Below are 21,199 nucleotides of genomic sequence, written 5' to 3' on the forward strand. Positions count from 1 at the left end.
AATAAGTATGTGTGTGGGTAGGATAAATAAGGGTGCTTGGCTTTGACTTTCAGACTGGTGTCATTCAATCTCAGCTGATAAAAAAATATATCATGATGATCTACTGGATTCAATAAAACCACATTACTGTTTATTTTTGTCGTGTTTATTAACGGCCGCATACAGATTCACGTGTTCCTGGCTGCAGTTAATGTACAGGAAATGTACCCAAATCAGTCTAACACTGATTGAGCAATATTTGCTAAACAGGAGACGCTTTGAATATTCATCTCTGCAAATTCTGTTTTAATGATTTATTTCAAACAAATCAGACATACGCTTCAGTGTCAACGTTTTTTGAAGCCGAAATTAAAAGCTGTTAATGACATTTTTAAAAAATGACAATGGAAGAATTTTGGTGAAAAGAGTGGGGATTTAAGATGTTAATTATGTAGAATTAAGCAGGAATTTTCTTTCAAAACTAAATTGCGAGATACTTGTTGTAGATTGCTGAGATTGTTTCTATTAACTGTCTTTCTGAAATGTCTACAGCTGTTGAAGAGCCTTTGCTTCCAACATGTATTTTACAAAATGAAACTAATAATGATGCTGGTGTTCATACCACAGGAAAAAAAGGCACGCGGGTACTATTGCCAAATAAAGATCTCCTAAAATGTAAAACGAACAAGCACAATTAATTCCCATACAACATAATATGCAACACGTCTTTTTTAGCAGAGGCAAGCATTCACCTTTTATCAACATGTTCCTCATTTACAAGCTACTTGAGAAATCTCAGCTGTACAAGGTGCCCTGATATTGCAGAAACGCTAGCAACCAATTTGGGGACATGATGCTCAGCTTGTAGAGTGTCACAACGTATCACCGATGTCTATTGGCTCACTTCTCATCCCCCCACTTAACTGTTTATATGGACTCAGTCAGTCTGAGACATGCTCAAAATGGTGGCCAGTTAGTCAGAAAGTCCCACATACTCCAATTACTCCATTACCACATTCTTCTCCACTCCTTCCTCTTTCCAAATCCAAATCTTGCTCTCTGAATCCCTTTCACATCCTCTCACTTCTCCCCTGCTGGAGAACAAGTCACACACACTCCACGCTGTCCAATTTCCTGTGCCCACTCCTTTTCCTCCATTGTCCCCTGCTAAGAAGACAACTGCCAAAAAAGTACAGAACCACACCAGCTCTCTCTGCCTCCAGGCTCCTCTTCAAAACCCACCTGTTCAGACCCCGCTACTGCGCTTGCAGATCCAAAAACAAGCTCTGTGCTACAGTCCCTCCAGGATTCCACAACATTCTAATAAGAAATTACCAGGAAAGTGCTTTGGCAGTTTTTTTTAAATAACTCTGCAGCAATTTCTGAGGGAAACTCGTGTGCTTAAAGTTGTATAAAGTAACTAAGATAAAATGTATAATGGTCTATTAAAAAAAATAATTTTTACACATTAGTGTAACACATTTATGCCATTCAAGAAGCAAAAAACGAATCAATCAGTGACAGAAAACACACTGAAGTATTAGGTATAAGAATTGTAAGGCATTAAATGAAAATACTGTACCAGTAACTTATATATTACAAAATGCTTATCATGGATTATGGACCCCATAACTAAAAGTATAACCTTCTTTCTAAATCTGACAATCATAATCCATTACATTACAATTTTCAGAAAATGACCATGATAAGGCCTTTTTAACAATCCCCTCTCTTAGTACAGCAGTGTGTGAGAGTAAATAAAGTTACTGTACTTCCAGTGTAATAATACAAGGAAATACCCCAGAAGGTGACAGCATTCACACTTTGAAGGCATTTATTCCTACTGTGGAGAGGAAATAATTGTATAACCTACATAACGAATGTCTGATTGTGAAACAGCTCATGACTTTCCAAGTTATTGGCTGCATGCTCAAATTTCTTAAACCTGACCTTCTACTTTCCAGATTTCATTTGTTTGAAAGCATGTAGGCATTGAAGGTTAAGGAAATGGAAGTTCCTCTGATTGTTTGGAGCCTGAATATTGGAAGGGTATTATGTTTCTGAAGTACATCTAGAACTGCATAGAAGCAGGAAACACAACCATAACATGGTTCATGACATCAAACATGTGTGGTTTAAGTTCAAGAAGCCACTTCACAAAAAGAAACCATAGACTCAGAAGGACCTAGAACAAGCCTGCCTGGAAAAATGATTATAATTTCCCCTGAGCATTGCCAGAACCCCATAGCGCACTGCGGGAGGCATCTCATCCATATAATCTTTGCCTGAAGAGAATTTACATAATACTTCAAGGATGTGAATACAGTAAATGTGACCGTCATGTTGTATGAACTTAAATCATGATTAATGATTTGTCTCTATTCAATGTTAGGATTTCAATACAATTTTGTTTTCAATTTTTGTGAAGCAAGACCCATCCTATCCATAAAACTTTGTCATATGATGTTTTACTGTATGTCCTCATTCCATCAGGGGTATGAAAATCCAGAGATCAGCTTTCTTCAGAAGAACACCGAGACGAAACAGTCTTTTCAGCACCACTCTCCCATCTGTTCAAATTCCCCCTTGCATTCTCTCATCTCCCATGTAATCTGTCCCACCTCATTACAAAACCACTGTCTGGGCTCTGGAGTAACAGGTGTGACCCTCACATAAACCACATCACCCATGGAACAAGGGCACAATCAAGAGGACTCGGCTTGGAATTTAATATGCCCTTAATTAGCGGAGACAAGTCAGTCTCCTTCATCAGGCAAGTCAAATGTTGCACTGGGTCAGGGTTCTTCGGCTGTACCTGAAGAGTCAGAATACCGCTGTCTTCCAAGCAATGCCAAGAGGCACCACATGACAGAGGTGTGTTTAAATCGGTATTTCATTAAATAGGGAGCCCAATTAGCAGTGATCCAGATAGATAGATAGGCTGTTGGTCTCTGCAGACATTTGCTCCTTTCCATCAAGATTAGCAGTATGCCACCTGCACAATTCCCAGAAGTCTGGCGGTTAGTGCACAGGAGCTCCAGCAGGAACAGTGTGAAATATTGCCAGAGGCTACAGAATTAATGTGCACTAGAAGAGACAGTGTTTGATCTATAGGTGCTATAGATCCTATAAACTTACATGCATGACTTTCACCGTTAAGTCCCTAAGCTCGCAATACAGCGCAAAAACTTTGAGGTTGTCTTCTCTTGTTGAAAGAGATAACAAAGCAGTTATCTAATGAGCACTTTTAGGTTACATATTTCATTGCCTCCGGTATCAACCTGTGTCAGTCATCATGCATTTGAATGTTTCAATTGACCCAAATGCAAATGGATCCTTTTAGGAGGCATTCCTTGAAAAACATGAAGCGTGTTCTCACACAGAGCTCATTTCTCTCTCCATCTGGTAAATCTCTCACTGTCTCAAGAGCAGCTCTCTCTGACACTTGACTATGGTAGGATTCATTTACAACAAGTTAAACTATATATGCTAATGATGAATACAGCACTTCTTCACACCTACATTTTAACATTGTTTCTACACATTCTTTATTGCTCTCATACCTTACAGCATAAAAACAGTAGAACAATGTTTCTTAATGTTTCTAACGTGAAACAAATCTAATTGACCAAAAGATGACTTTGTTAAAATTATAGTTTTATTATAAAATGTAGTTAGAATTTTAACAAGTGGACCTGCAGTTATAAGTCCCTATTATATGTGATGCACACTACTAAGATGTGGGGGTTTAAAGTTCACATCATGGATTCTATGTGGGAGTAATTAAAAACATGCAAGGTGTATGAGAATTCTTGAAAGAGCAAATCCACTTTATAAAAAACATTCAGAGAAAATATGAATTCAAGTGTTAATTTATAGAATAACAAAAGATGCTAAGAAAGCCTAATTCCAATTTACCCCCAAAGTAAAAGAAGAAATGGCAAGTACAACAAGTATCAAAGTAAAGAGTTAAGTCAGGAACTTTCATCCATGGTCCCAGTCAACAATACTACAGTACTTCTCTTTCCATCTATAAAGAGGATAACTTAGAAGTGTTCTGAAGTTCTTTAAGGTCATACTCATAAAACTAGCTGCATTAACATGCTTTGCAGTCAGACTCTGGTTACACAATTTTGAATTTTGGTCTGAAAAAGATAACTTCCCCATTCAGAGCAATGTGATATTCCTCACGATTTCTCAGGTTTTATGTTGGACAAAAGAGAAAATTATGCCAACAGATGAAATGATTTGTAGGTCTGTTCATATTAAATTCCAACAATTTCTCTATATAATCAAAATATCAGTTATGTGTATTCTTACATGTATAAATTAATAACTACAGAATTCTGTAAATCGTCTGAAGAAAATATTTTGTTGTTGAAAGATGATAAGCTTCAAAAATGGAAAAAATAGCAGGGAGGACATCACTGGGTAGGCAAGGAGATTAAATTCTTTACTTAGTTAACTTGACAAACATAATTATACATTTAGAGTGCATATCACTTTCCAGTTCATGGTCTATAAGGGTTTATCCGAATGCTCATTTTCCCTCCCAAGACCTTCAGAAATGATAAAATAAATGTTGCAATACTATAGTCCAAAAGAAGTAACAAGTTTGTTTTCCAGACATCTCAGGGATTAGAAGATAGAGGCTGAAATGACATATGCAAACAAACGCAGTTCACAAAATGGAACAGGCCACACTTCCCATGCCCTTGCTAACGAAACACGTGAACTAGTGCGTCCATTCACAGAGCCCATTCTCCACGGTCTGGATCACTCTTCTGCTGTACTCATACCAACAGACAAACAACATCTCGCTCGTTCATGACAACTACAGTATATCCAACCTGGAAATAATAAACAGTTGCTTCACAAGTTGTTTCCGTAGTGAGTAAGCTTAGGGGTTACAGGGAGCATGGGAGAGTATTAAATCAAGCCTTACATTTTGGATTCAACTCCTGTTTTAACTGTGGGTGGGGAAGGAGGGGGGAAAAAAAAACATTTCTGAACTTGATGTGAGCTGGGACTAACATCCCAGCTCAAAAATAAGTCATGCTCCCATTAGGCCCTAGAACAGAGGAGCAGAGTGTGTCACTTTTCCTCATTTACAAACATTTGAAGCACTTCAGGGTCCTTTTACCAGATGAATTTTATGCAAGATCACTAATTAAAATAATTAGCATCAATAAGTTCCAATTCAATTATGAGAAGTCTCGAGTTCTACAGAGCTATAATTAGAAATACATGAGCTCAACAACCACTGTACATCTTACTGGGCAACTGGCTTTTATCAGCACTGATTTCAAATAACACACCTAGAAATCCATACCGTAAGGAAAAGACATATTCAATACAGATTTTGAGAGGGAAAACTTGTATCCTGAAAAGGTTGATGCTTGGTGGTCGGAAAAGGCTATAAAATACGTTGAAGAACACAGTTTAAAAGGACCAATGTTGTGTTAAAAAACACAGTTGTTGAAATAATTCATATCACTGCATAAAATTAAATTGAAAAAGTCCAACTGTATTTATCATGTTAGTCACACTATGTAAGTGCCTTCAGTTTGATTTAGAATCCGTATCGTAGCTCACATTTGTGAAAAAAGGCTCAGGGACAGGTCTAGCCGTGACAGGCACTGTAATTAAATCCGTTCAACTTTTTACTCCTTTGGCTTCTTTTATTTTGAAGGTTTTATTTTTCATTTGGGTATACGATCGAATTTAAAGCCTGGAAGACTGTCTCTTGACAAAACAAGATGTGGAACTTGTGAGACAGAGGCGAGAGAGAGGCTCAGCACAGACTCCATTGAATCTCTTACCTGCGTGCTGTCAAAAAACAGAAAGCTCTTTACTATCTAGAACAGGCAATCACATACTTTGTATGACTATCTCACTCCATGGGGAAAAATGCAATAAAATCAAGTCAGAAAGGTCAGAACAGCAATGACGCAAAACCCACTCTTGGAAGGCCAAAACTGGGACTAGCTTTAACAGGGAAGAACAAATAAAAAAAGCACAAGTTATTGTGTAGGGTGCAGGTGCACAAATCACATGCCTGGAAATTAAATTGACAGCATATTACTTTCAACCTATTCGCTGTTTAATGAGAGAATTAATTTACAATGGTCTACAGCTGACAATACCTTAGTGTGAGGAACAAAATACTAGCATATGAGCATAATGTATCTACACCTTTGCCTTTGATGCAGCTATTTTACAGTTACTGTAGAAGGTGCTTGACATTGTTGCACTCTGGCAAGTTAAAATATACTTCTACAGACCCATTTACTCCAAGAGATAGAAAAAAATGACAAGATACGAGGCTTGGCTTTTATTAATGAATGGTGAGTATAACACGGGGGCAAGCAGAAGAGTATGACCACACACAACCTCTATATTTCTAAACATATGACCTCAGAAAAACTGAAATGAATTAAACTGAAAACGCTGAGTTAATGCAATAAATATTGCCAAATCCCCATGACTTCAAGCTCCCTTGATATTAAATTCGAAGGCAATTATGCATTACCTCATATGTAGTTACATTAGAAATATGGCGCTTGGGCTCCTCAGTGACTAGACCAGTACAGCGCAGGTTTGGCTCCATTAGCCAGGTGTCATGAATTCAAGGCTGGGTTGTGGCACTTTTGGTTTAGTGAGGCTCCGAGGGCTCAGGAAGAACGAGTCAGCCCGGGTTCTCCGAGCTCCTTGGGAAACAACGACCCTGGGAAGCTCCAGGGCCCCTGTGGGTTCAGGGTCACAGTAGTGAGAGATGCGTCTGTCCTCCAGTCGGTACGGGATTGTCTGGATATTACCGGATAGCACGTACTGTATTATTTGTACACTAATGAGCAGGACAGAGGAGACCCTCTATTCTGCCACAATTTCTCCCTCCCAGAAGAAAGCAGAGATTGGCAATGTGGGCCACCAAGTAAAAAACGTGGTGTTTGACGATTCGATGAAACTGGTAATTCCAAATTACCAAAAAATACTTTATAATTTGTGTTATTAAAATGAGTCATTTTTATCTCTGTAACACACTGGCTTGTAGAATCATTCAAGCCTTCCCCTGTTGCAACAATACGGGTATGGCTTCCTTTGAAAAGATAATTGAAATGACCCTGTGTTAAGAATATGAAAAGCAAGACTCAAGGATGAAGTGATTAGAAATAAAATGTCCGCACTTTACAGCTGCCTTGATTTTCACAGCAGGTTCACAATTAATGACCAGTGAATGTCCAGCCAACATTTTAGTTACAATGTGGTGACAGGATCCCTGGAACTCTGTTACCTCATTGATATTCCTGAACATGAGCAGCTGAACGCTCAGGGCTAATTCCTGGGGGCTGTTGTCTATTTCTCCCACTAAATAAGTAGCCTTATATTCAACAAAATCTGGAGCTGAAGCTCAACTACAAGCAGAATCAAGTCTGCAAACTTTTATGACACTGAGAATTCAGCAAGGCTGGGTTTGTTATCATTCTGTTTGCCAAATTGCCCATAAACAAGGGCAATTTTCACCTGTGCCTCTGAAGTCGGGTATCTCCACCAGGGATTTCTAATCCTGCCTGTTGTGCTCTGCTGGTTTCCAATCAGCAGCAATACTGACAGGAGCCAAACTGCAGCTTCCTCTGCCAGACTGCACAAGAGACAATCACAGCAGATAATGAGGAGCATCAGCTCTTCAAACCCAGTGAAAATACAACAAAAGGAGACCTGGGAAGATCAGGGAGGAATTTTAGGATAGGCATTCATCATGCCTTCAACTGAACACAAAGGTCGGGCATCTATTTTACAGACAAGCCACATTGTATTGTGATACCAAGATTTATTAGTAAATTCTCAGGTTTTCTAAAAGCTAAATTTAACTCTGAAACAGTTGATCATATTTTGTCATTTTTCATACACAAAAATGTCCACCTAAATGTGTTTAACTCCTTGGCCAAACTGGGACTTCTTGAGATTCTTTAAGAAAGTTAATGATACTGTATTCTTGGATTTTTATCCATTATTTATCTATTATCTATTATTATCTGTAATAGTGTTATCAGCAATTGATAATAGTCAAAGACAAAAGCCTGTTTTGATCTATAGCTGATAATGCCATAGTATAAAGAACATAATACTAGAATACAGACATGTCACAATCAAGAGACCATTCAATACCTCAAGACTATTTGGTTGCTTGAAGTACGATTCAGGAATTTCATCCAGTTTTTTATTAACATTTTCAATACAACTGACTACTGAAAATATTCACTGAAAAGTGAAAATGGACTATATATATCCAGGTGGATGCTGCACATTGGTGGTGGTGGAGGGGAGTCCCCATTACCTGTAAAGCGCTTTGAGTGGAGTGTCCAGAAAAGCGCTATATAAGTGTAAGCAATTATTATTATTATATACTCACAGAGCTTTTCCTGGCTAATAGGACATAGAATGACCTTTTTCCAATAATAGTTCCTTACACCTTTTCATAGCAGCACCATCTAGGACATGTCTTGATGCAGATGGCTTTTGTAAGGCAGTAGATTTCAGACCACAGATGCGACTCATCTTCACTCCTCACAGTAAATAGTTTGCTCACAGTTGTTTGTACTTTTGCCTTCCTATCCACAGCTGGTTCAAGACCTTGTGCCTTAAGCTCAGGTAAAGCACTCTTTATAAAATGGTCTCATCTTGCTTTACCCTTGTAATCTATAGGAACATTTGCATGCTGAACAAAACATCAATCAACCACTTTCATAGCACATACAACTTGAAAGGTCCCCTGTTGGCATCTTTTACTTCTTTCCTTAGTATTTGTATTCATCACTGTTACTTACTGTAATCAACATCATCTCTTCCCTCAAGCACTGACCCACATGTCTCTCACTTTACTGCTCAGTTTCAAAAACTCCTATTAGCTAAGAAAAAAAGGGGAGCAGGAAAGACAACTTCTCTTTTTTTCTTAAATCTAATACTTTCATGGAATGTTTTCAAGATTTCACAGGCATCTCTTCAAATAGCTTAAATATATGACAATGACACTTGTCGTTTTTTGAATACTACACTGCTGTGTGTGTCCAACATCCTACTGCACCTCCACTGTCTGCTTAAAGCTTATTGTTTTGCAATTACCAGTTAGTCCTACGCACTTAAGGCAATTAACCATTTCAAAGAGTGTGACTGTTTATAAAAATTCCTCGGGGAGAAGAAATGATTTAAGAGCCACAAATATATTATATATCCATCATCCAAAGCAGCTTGCAGGTAAGATTTGCAGCAACCCACTATCTATTCTGGAAACACAGGGTGCAAGGCAGATTAAAACCTGGACATATAGATCCCATATCAGAGCACAGAAACAACTTAGAGGTTTCGTGTCTTTCGAAAGAGTGAGGAAACCGAAGCACCTAGTGATGAGCCACACTAACGCCACAAGAATATGCAAATTCCACACGGACAGTGCTCCAGGCCACAACTGGCTGGGTAGAAGGAACCAACATGGCTGCTCTTATGCAAGTGTATATATGTATCAAATACATAGTGGCTTTAGAAGTGGTACCCTTTTAAAGAATACATTTCCTGTTTATCATAAAGACACCACAGTTTCCATTAATGTAGTGTATAGTGAAATCCATCCAACAAAAGAAAAGGAAGTGATTATATGTTCACGTTACATCAGGACTTCTATCTGGAGATTATTAGTGCCCAGACTTAAGATCTGGAACAACAGCATGTAGGTCAAATCTACTATTCAGGAAACACATTCAGAAAAAGGGGGAACGCTTTCTAAAATGCATGAAAGATATACAGTACAAAGGCAGACAATACCCATGACAGAGCTATTTTGTCACACCCTGAAACTGCAGTCCCAAACCTCATGAAAAACATTTCTGAAGGCAAAAAAAACACAAATATCAGTTGTTCACAAGAGAATTCAACATATGAAACATTACGTTTTTTAAGTACTGTATGTGTGCACAACCTATTTGCATAAGCAATGAAAGAATTATTGGAAATATCCAGTGAATCCACCATAAACGAAGTTTTATCAGGGTGTCCTTTATAACTGCTAATATTTAGGGCAAATGGAAAGTGAACCACTTTTAAAGCAGCTGCAAATCTTCCAATTAAGTATACTGTAGCTTAGAATTAAAAAAATGAAAGCTATACAATGTATAAAGGTGGCTGATTGTTCCACGTGATATTCCTGTAAAAACACATGACTACCCAGGGATTCCAGAAATACTTTTTTGATGAAAATTAATTATTAAACTTACTTTTTGTTCAATTCTTCATGTTGTCATTTAATTTAGTCCTGAAACTAAAGTCAGCAAGTCTGCTTCTGTGTTAAAATATTCATCTGTGGTCGGCAGTCACCCAAACACATCCTGCAAGTCCAGCTCTCGTTTCCTTCCTCATGTATGATTAACTGGTTGGTTCCCATTTTAAAATCCTCCTGAGTATTAAATCTATTTGTACCATACTTCTATAAACCGCATTCCTTGGCTGCTTTACTAGATGATTTCACTGAAGCGGTGTATATAAGAACATGAAAAAGATGACTGGGGGGCTAACTTAATGTTTTGGGCCTCCCGCTCCCGAAATAAAGTGAGGAAAAGATATGGACATAAGAGGATGCCATGCGAAGAAGTTACAGATGTGATGGATTACTGCTGAAAACTACAACCCCTTTACAAATGAACAGGCTCTTAAGGAGAAGACAGAGCAACAGGACGTATCTATTACCAACTGGTAAAACCTTATTATAGCCAAGAAGTGCCTTTACGATGGAAAAATACTACACAGACACAAAATTATTCAATTAATGAACAACATATTAGTGCTGAAGTAATAATGTAAAAAGCCAGCTTGCTCCCAAGGAAGCTCTGCCTGTGAAGCTCTCACTTACTTGCTCTGAGCGCGGACGGGGTGACCTCGATTTCGCTCGTCACCTGGTAGGGCTGGAAGGCGGACACGTTGCTGGAGTTGAGCTCGCTGCCGAAGATCTCGGGGCTCTGAGTGCCCGTGGAGCTGGCACTGGTCCCGTCGCCTCCATGGTGTGGATCCTGCTCGTCGTACACGGCCACCAGCTGCGGAGGAAAGCAGAGGAAATCATATTCCAAATTCGGGGTCTCAAAGCTTACACGCCACCTTGGCAGCCCGCAGACACGCAGAGTGAGCTGCCGAAAGTGTCACCAACAGGCAATTTACATCAAGGTACTCTGCCGACATGTTTTCCTGTGCTGATAGGAGAACACCAAGAAACACTAATCCCAGAAATAATTACCAAGTCCAAACATGGAGCCACTGCCAAACACCGTGATAGTCCCCCTGCCAAGACATGGTGCCATTTTCAACAAGGTTGCAAGTTGGCTTTGCAACTGAAAGCCAACTGACAATCCTGAAGCACATCTTTGTTTAAAATTTTTATTTTTAATTCGCATGTTTAGATTTACGTTTAGGGAAGTGAGGATATTTTGTGGCCAGCCAACATGAATTTTTTAGATGAATTATATTTTAATCAAAGGATACTGCTGAGTTTTGTGAATTATTCAGAGTTTATAGCAATGTGTTTTTAATCAGGATTATGCAGTTTCTACTTAATACCTCGCCAACAGTTCTGCAGTTGAGATATAATAAATCCCTGCTCCCAGATAAATATTAAAATGTGTTTGTTTCAGTAACCTGCAGTTACAACTACAATATTGCTCGATATGAATTTGTATTTACACTTAATTTGCCAAGGTAGCAACCATCCATTCGTGATCAGAAAGCCACCTATTCCCAGTAAGGTGGTAAAGAAACTATAGTGCCTGGTGAAGGCCCCCATGAACACACGGAGAACATTCAAACTTCTCATTGAATGCCAAAAATTTAAGAAAGAACTGCTCCACAAGTTGAAGAAGTTGTGAAAAGATGCATTCAAAGATATAATTTGCTGAAATTACTTCATAGAATACATGCTTTGACAAATAATGCCAAGACATCATTTCTTTCCCCCATCATTATGAATAACATAAAACTAGTTTTAAATGTTGTGATAATCCTATGGCTATAGAAACCATTAAAGTCCTGATCCTCAGTGATTCTGCACTCATTATTAATCATTCCATCTTGAGGATGAACTGACAAAAGGGTGACTAGGGAAGAAACAGGTTTGTGGGACTATACTTTAAAAGCTTTTGCTGGCACATATACAAGCCAGACAAAACCAAACTAAGCCCATGAGGGGACTGTTGTACTCATAAGGACCACCTAATAAGCTGCAGGTTGTAATACAATTAGACATCACAGAAAAACTGGAAACATGATATCAGTCATTAGACAACCCCACAATCGTACCATCACTGACATTGGACCATCATGAGAAATGGCAACCCCTACACTATGTTAACCAAGTCACCTTTCCTAACGACTCATGTCTCCCTCATCTGGAAATGAATACATGGAGACAGCACAGGCTATGCTAAGCTTTCCCACATGTGTAAGAAAGCAGCATTTTAGTGGATAAAGGAAAATGGTTAACCACATTCTGCCACTTCTATTCCCACCTGTTTCCGCAAATAATCTAATGCAATCCCTTAATTCCTTCACATCATAATGCTTGTCCTGAGAAGTCAAGAGTTGATGAAAACTTTCTATATCAATCAGGAGTTAAAGCCAGGCAAGGATCCGCTGTTTCTCAGAATCATTAGTCAGCCAATGAACAGTGAGATTAATTTTACAGATGAAAATAACATACAAGAAAGGTTATCAACAAGTGAAGGCCATTCAGCCCATCCGCTGGACATGTTGGTCTATTATTAGACTACCAGAAGCAAATTGATCTCATCTGGCCATTTCCTTAAAGAAGCTAAGATATCAGCTTCAACAAGGCAGAGTCACTTGTTCCAAACCCACCCACAATCCTCTGCATACAGTATGTTCCTTCTGTTCTTGATTTTTAATGCACTTTCATGTAGTTTCCACTTGTGTCATCTAGAGAACCGATAGTGAGACATGATCCAGAATACTGAGATGATTACAAAGACACTACCAAGATAGTGTGCATAAATGAAAATAAACCACATACATACAGTATGAGAACAATGCTCTGGCAACTATTTGAAAACCTTGAACATTGAAAATAGTGTCCTGTTCACGGTCAAAGTTGTAGTGTTTGCATGTTTGTGTTCAAGCCAATGGTGCATAGACCTTGTACCGACCACCTATCTTTGGTGGACCTATTTGAATGAAGGTCACCAATGAATTATAAAGTTTTCTTCACACAGTTGTTTAGAAATGATGAAAAGGTATTAAAGTCAAAACTTATCGAACATCCATTTCAAAGTAGAAAGAACAATGTATGCAATTGCACTTAATATTCCTTAATTCACAATTTAATGCAGAACAAGAATCATGAGAGGCAAAACCAAACATGTCCATATGTGATGTTTAGAAAGAAGAGAGTATCATAAAATCTGCAATGGTCCGTCTGTGAATTAGTGTGACTTTAAATTGATTCACATTACAAAACATATTAATCTGCATTACATTAGGTACAAACCACGGAAGGAGTAGCTGTATGAATATGGAACAAGTAACAAAGCCAATACCTTGGCTTTCTTCAAGAAACAGCTGGGTGAGATCATTGGATCAATAAGCTACAAACTACTCAACAGGCCAGATGGGCCAATGGTTTGTAACCGTTCTTAGAGTACATTATGATGTTTACATAAAGTATGTATTACCAAACATTTATTTGTGCATTTCATCTATGACTGTATGTGTAAACATAAATGTCAGTATAAATATGATGGTGAGGTCTATTTTCAGTGCTGGATTTAATAGAGTTCATGCAAATGAAAGAATGATTTTTTTTCTAAACACCAATGTTATTGAATGCTTTAATCATTTGTTTCATAGTTAATCTTCCTTTTATACTTGGAAACAACCATTAGAGTTGTGTAGGTACTACTTTGCACTTTTAAAAAGCACTTGAAATCCACAGCAATATGAAATAAGAGTCCTTTTTATATTAAAATCAGACACTGTGAAGAATAATTTAGTTGTCATTTTCTTTATTGCAAACCTACAGGGTCTGGAATCTTAAAGCAGAATAGTATTGCTTTCATGTTAAGTGGATATATATTAAAGCTGATATTGTGAAAAGGTATTGGTAAGTACATATTCTGAGTCTTCCCTTTTGATCCAATTTTAGAGAGTGCATTCTTCTGATTATTTTAACTGCTCTAAAAATTCACAGTGAAATAAATCTACAAGGGAAAGAATGTTGTCGTATGTGAAGAATACTAATAAGTAAAATACACTAGGTTGGATGTGGAAGGACGATTCAGGATTCAATACCAATTTGCGACATGTTTATGTATGTTTTCAATTCCAGACAAAGATTTCTAAAGAGCTAATTCATATTGCTTGTATTGTAACCCACAGAAAACTATGCATCTGCACTCCAGTCCAATCAAGTTGCACAATGCCAAGAGTTCTTATTTCCAGAACAGACATGACTTTTTGGATTTGAAATACTAAAGGGATACTTTCAAAGCAAAGAGCTCTGTTTCTGCTCTCTCAAATTACAGCCCATTTTCAAATCCCAAAATTATTTTTCAAGCAGAAACCACTACATTTTCATTTTCTTTTCCACAGCTGGTTTTATCTTGAGTTTGACTGGCAACTTTAACCTTCTACAGAATTTGACAGCAAATTAGAGGAGATATTGTTTCATATCTTTGCACAGCCAAATTATTAACAACCTGAGGATACAAGTGGAAACTACATGAAATTGCATTTAAAACCAAGAAGAGGTGGCAGTTTTTACCCAAAGAGTTGTGGGAGTGTGGAACAAGCTACCCAGCCATGTTAACTGAAGCTGATACCCTGATTAATTATCTACTTACTACTAAAAGGGTACACTGGCTGGATGTCATCCTCTCAATGATACTCTTTCTTAACTTTTGATTCCAGCTGGGTTAGTATAAAATACGACAAACAGCAATGCCAAATTTTAAAAAAAGAAAATGACAAAGTTAAATCAACCTTCCAGGAGCTGTGTGAGGGCATGTGAGAACAGACTTGTGAAAATCTTGGAAAGGCTTCAATCCACCCAAGGACTGACAAAGGACGAAGTTTATAATAATGATGATGTTGATGCAAAAGGAAAGCATGTCAGTGATCCCCCAGTCATTTCATCATTCTCAGTCTTAAGCGCTCTCTTTGAATACTCCATCTGTAACCTGTCCCTTAGCCCAGCTGTCAGACGTGAACAAGTGCACTGCAGAATCTTGGAAGCAGCTCAAGAAAAATAAATGGAAAAGGTGGCAGGAGTCAGCACAACTGATACCATGGCGGCACCATTCTTTGCATTTGTTGGACTCTTAACTCTAGTCCGTCCTCCTTGCTGCTGCTAATTACAGTAAGTGCAGTTAATCATTTCTGTTTTCAGCCCAAATTGAATGGCAGTAACAGAGCTTTTGAGGCTGGTAAGCAGAACACCATGTACAGATTTCAGCTTGTAGCAGCTTTGGAGGTAACTAAGTGACAAAATATAAATGAAATATGACCTAGTCGGTATATAAAACTTGCCTTAAGACTGGAAACAATTAAACTTTCAAATGGCACTAATCTGAAATATTACAACTAAACAACTTTGCAGTTTTCCCAAAAAGATTAGAGCAGTTTATACACTTGATCATTCAACATTTCTTGGTCTGATAAGTGTAACTGGTGTCTGTGACAAGCAAAATGTACAAACTCACGCATATTGTTTCTTATATCTGAATGATAAATCTACCATACTGGGTGGTTTCTGTTTCTTAACTTCAGAAGATACAATCAACTCAATTTTTCAAAAGAAGCAAAATTAAAAACAAAGATTTACAAAACAATTTGCAAATGGATTTATACAACCAAAAGTCAATTAGAGAATCAAGATTTAAGAAACTGCACTTTCATCTGGTTTGTATTTTTCCTGTTTAGAAACTTTTGGTGAAACCATCCACTGAAAAAGATTCACTGTTCCCAAATTACTCCATGATGGTGTTCAACACCTGCTGTCATTTCTTAAATGAGAGAAGGGATTGCCGACAATAATGCAAATAGTTTTAAAAATGCTAAATATATGCCTAAGTGGTATCGCTTTACATAGAGTTGTAAAAAAATATTCCTCATATTTTATACACATGCAGTATATAAAGATAACTTAAAGCTTCTTAAAGCTCATTGTTTATCATTGCATGCACACACTGTACTTATTAAACTTCATCTACTTATTAAACTTCATCTACCAAATGTTTGGTTGCCTAGTCTTAGATTCTACCAAAATCTTTTTGACATAACTCAGGTTTCTTATGCAGTTTCTACAGTATGTTAGTCTTCATATTTGATGGTTCTTACCAAACTGAACTAGTTTACTAACTACACCAGAATAAAGATAAGAGATCTATATCAAGAAGGGTAGGGGTGCTGATACAGAACTCGGTGGCACTCCACTAACTAGTTCAACTCAACTGGAGCACTCGCCCTTTCCTTCCGGACAGTTTTCCATCTAATAACCAGTTCTTAATCCAAAAAAGATCAATTACATTGAATGCTTACTGCTTGTAATTAAAAAAAAAATCTTATACAATAAATTTGATCAGATCTTTCTTTAGTTTGTATCTCTCTCTCTTTCCTAGCATTAATCCTGCATCAGCAGGGTCCGCTTGTCGGCACACCAGTCTCCATTTGGTGGTTTGAACCAAATCTTTGAGCTGCGACCGAAAAATACACCAACCGGCGCGTCGCTCCGCCTGCCGTCGGAGTGGGGAGGGGGAGGAGAACAAAGTAATGTAGCAAATTCATAGAGGGGGATTATTAGGAGGCATGGGAAATTTGGCCAGGCCGCCGGGGTTACACCCCTACTCTTTTCGAGAAACACCCTGGGATTTTTAATAACCACAGAGAGTCAGGACCTCGGTTTTACGTCTCATCCAAAGGACGGTGCTTATTTACAGTATAGTGTCCCCGTCACTATACTGGGGCATTAGGACCCACAGGGACCACAGGGCGAGCGCCCCCTGCTGGCCCCACTAACACCTCTTCCAGCAGCAACCTTAGTTTTTCCCAGGAAGTCTCCCATCCAGGTACTGACTAGGCTCACACCTGCTTAGCTTCAGTGGGTTGCCATTTGTGAGTTGCAGGGTGATATGGCTGCTGGCTGTTTTAGTTTGTATCTACTATTGCTTATTAAAACATCTCAACTTATACAAGCCCTGTATCTAAATCCATGTTGACTGTCCCCTGTAGTCTAATTAACATACAGAATATTCTCTACTTCAGGTTTAGAGGGCTAATTAATATTTGCATAACCTTACATATAAGACTTATTGGCATATAATTAACTGGCTTAGTTGTAGTCCTTCTTGTAGATGGGTGCTACATTAGCAATTTCCTAGTGAATGGCTATTAGTCATCTTGAGTGACTGTTGGAATTGTTTTGTTAAGCATCTATGAAATACATCTCATTTCCTAGAGCAAAACTGGTATAATACAATTAGGCCCTGGAGATTTGTCTATAGTAGCTGTAACACTCCTGCCTCTTCTTTGCTAATATGCTTTAATATCTAACTTTGTCTTTTCTCAGCCTAGGCATGATGTCAATGTCTTCTATTGTCAACTGCTTAACTTGCTTGAAATATGTTAATGACAAAACAATAATCTTCCGATATAAAACACCTTTTATGAGACACTTCTTATCAGAATCTTTTTTTGCTGAAAACTGCCGGTAATATTTATGATTAGAGCAAATGATTGAACTGCTTTTATGAGATTGCAGCTCATATAAGTGGCATTGTAGTTTTGTTTGAAATAAGTTTTGCTTCATCTTTTTATTACAAACGTCCATTACCCACACAATAAAAGACCACTCTTCATCTAATTTTGCTGTTACTAACATGCTTCTACTACTGCACCATCAGTATCTATACGATTCCCCGGTGAGACTAGTCAGCTTAAAAGTCAGTTTGGCTAATGCATACAGAAAATGGAAAAGTGCTGTCAGATGGGCCAAAGAATATGCAAAAAATATAATATGCACTATAACAGACAAGTAAAAAAATAGTGTTACAGCCTAGTTTTACTTTGTTACACGCAAGAGAAGCTGTTAAGAAAAGTGTACTAATGCATCAAAATGGCTTTTTATAAAATGTATCAAATTCAAATTCACACCTAACCATGTGACAAAAAACCCTACTACTGTCATCTTGCTTAAACCATGTATATCTCTGTGGTCTATATCATAGCAGTAATAAAGGTCCTTGCAAACAGATAGACCACTTTCTTTAAATTATTAATAAAATAAAAAATCACACACATCCGCATGCAGATGTAGTATAGTAACACTCATGGCAAAATCAGATGATAAACCTATTATGGTTTCTGAACAATTGAAAGTTCCATCTGTTTTTGAAAAGTTTCAATTGCAAAGTCATTGCTGTTTTTTTTCTGCACAGCAACATCCGTGTAACGCGAAAGAGCAGACTTACACCTACAACCTCAGGCTCTTTTCAAAATCTCACACCCCTTTTCTGGAAAAGCTGCAAAGCACAGGATCCTACATCAAGCCAAGTTCCTCCTTGCAGATTTCCCCTGCACTTCACCTACAAGTACACTTGTGCCTTCACAACATCAGGCTAAAACCGAACAACGCCTTTCAACATTTCCCTTTGATCTTCTGCATGTTTGGCAGGCGGAGAGGAACTTGACAGCAGTCACGTTTCCCATTTAACTTTCAGCCATCCTCCTTGATGATAAATTATCTGGCAATGAGAATGTGTATGCAGATTAGCAATGATAAAACTTGCGGCAATGGCACCAGGCTTTAAAATGTGAAGTGTAATCACTAACAGCTTGAGAAAACAGCATTATTCATATTCCTTAAATCCCTCCTAACTCTTTTGCTTTTAATATTATCAGAGCGCAGCCTTCTAAGTGAAAATAATCCGGATCTAGCAGGCTATGATTCTTACCTTAATGAGAATGACAGCAAACAAGATAAACCAAGGAAAATCTTACAGTAACACCGTCAATTGGAAAGCAGAATTAAATTCTGTTCCTTTTTTTCATATTTACCAGTATGTGAGATACCTTTTTCCAAATCATTGCCACCAAAACTAATAGCATTTGACTATACCTCAAAACAGCAGAATTCACATTCAATATTTCAAAGCAATGTAAAAAAAACCAAGTGCTGCTGGAGCAATTGACCTGTACCTCACTGCTATTCCATTACTTTTGTCCTGCTCTTAGCACAGAAACCTAATTGCCAGAAAAAATGAGAAGTCAATTTTTCTTGGCTTTAGTCCACTTAAGAGTGCAGAAACAAATTACTCCAGCCAGGATTTTAAGTGAAGCAACTCACAACCATGTAGAAAACCTTTCCACGCCATTACTATGCAGAACCTGTGTTTTTCTGTTAAAATACTTTCAAATGTAAATGGATCAAATCTATAAACACACAAAACACAGTGGCTGCCTCTGAAGTATATAGACAAAGGTTTGCAAATGGAGGGGGAGCATCCAGCTCATCTTACTCTGCTGGTTACAAGCAGCTTGTTTGAACAATTCCACCTGTCCCTCTTTTACAGGATCCCAAGCAAACAGATTCAGTCAGTTTCTATCTCGCACAGTCAGCAGCTCATAAGATCTCACACTTCATTTCCCCCTTGCCTCTACAGGTCTTTGCATGGCACTGGTCTTGAAGACCGAGCTGACCATGTCAATGCCTTTCAGGACCTTGAATACCTGCACTTCCTGTATTACAAGCTAAAATGATCCAGTTCCCTTAGTCTTTCCATGTATGGGATTTCCATCAGGCCACAGATAAGTTTGGTTACTCTCCTTGACACTGTGCAATGTCTTCCTAGTGCCAATGTGAGTAAAACAGAACAAGATTACAAGTGAGGCCTAACTAATGCATTTTATAATTTTAATTCAGTTCTTAACATATGCAAGCGATTGGTTGGCTTTATTGCTTCTCTTTAAAACTTCTGGTGAGACTCAAGCCCACAACCTCTGATTTAATTTTCCAAGCTATTGTCTAGAAATTCAAAACACTGTCAAACAAGCCACAGAGAAGTCTCTCCTATTAGTGACACATTTTCTACAAAAGAAAACCATGAGAGATACAATCATAACACAACTACATAAACTGTTGCAGAATATAGAACACAGGTCTACTCCAATTTCCCAAAGCTGTTTTGCCTTGTAGTGTTTCTTCATGCCTTGTCTTGTAGTCCTCTTGCTCACCTCAAAACCTCTTCTTAAAATAAAGTCCAGAAAACAAACATGGGTCATTAAATACCAAAACATTACGGAAAATGAACAACACTGAGCTACTGAAATACATATTTATATTTTTATGTCTGTTTCACAATTTAGTACAAATCCACAGTAACATACAGAATCTTTAGAAAAAGCAATGATCTGCAAAAAGCCCTAAGCTTAACAAAGTTCTAAAACTATATATGTACTGTATATATTTTAAGCCTTTGTGTATGATGGATATTAAGTAAGCAAAAAGCACAGCATTCGGGGGAAAAAAAGTCTCTGCCCTCCTCCTCAAACCTAAGATCTCATAAATATTTTATGAAGTAGCCTGTAAGAACAAACTCTCAGAATCTTAATGCAACAACCTGGACAGAGCTTCTTTTCTGCCTATTGATGTGCCAGAGGTAGGCAATGAGTTAGGAACTGCAGCGCTTCTGCAAGCTTTAGGAAACAAATTGTGACAGGGAACCAGAAAATTCCTTGGTATTAACCAATGTTTGAGTAAATGTGACTTTCATCTTAATTGGTACAGTAAACAGGGGGTTAGTTCATCTTCCACAGTGTAAGCCCAGTAGTTTGTCACTTGAGAATGAGCCTCTTAAACTATTCCCGCCTTGCCTCTGATGTTTCAGTAGGTCTGTCTCCAGTTATTAAAGTGCAGCACGGTTTATATCATTCCCTTCAAGCATTTATCATCATTTAGCTGCAAGGGCACTTGAAGTGTAATATTTCAGACAGGCACACTTAAAACACCCTATACCCTCTTAGGCACCTGATTCTTAAGTAAGGCTCAAGGACCTTGAGTTGAGCAACTCAGAATGGAGAAGAGTCCTGGTTGCCTACGTTCCGACAATGATAATGTCAGATGATAAACATTACAATATACGTAAAGCAAAACTGAGATGATGCATCATGAAAGACATTG

At 38.0% G+C, this 21,199-nt stretch overlaps 1 protein-coding gene across 7 annotated transcripts in view; it reads right to left on the reverse strand.

The window, feature by feature from the left end:
• The window catches only part of LOC148657083 (partitioning defective 3 homolog), a 429,232-nt gene that overhangs the window by 259,838 nt on the left and 148,195 nt on the right, over positions 1-21,199 (reverse strand). For all 7 annotated transcript variants that reach the window (XM_088642914.1, XM_088642913.1, XM_088642916.1 and 4 more), the window contains exon 3: positions 10,880-11,060. In XM_088642914.1, coding sequence (XP_088499040.1) covers positions 10,880-11,060 — 181 coding nt within the window. The remainder of the gene's footprint in view (positions 1-10,879; positions 11,061-21,199) is intronic.

The sequence above is a fragment of the Lepisosteus platostomus genome, chromosome 8 (assembly GCF_059453375.1).
Source record: "Lepisosteus platostomus isolate fLepPlt1 chromosome 8, fLepPlt1.hap1, whole genome shotgun sequence".
NCBI classification, from domain to species: Eukaryota; Metazoa; Chordata; class Actinopteri; order Semionotiformes; family Lepisosteidae; genus Lepisosteus; species Lepisosteus platostomus.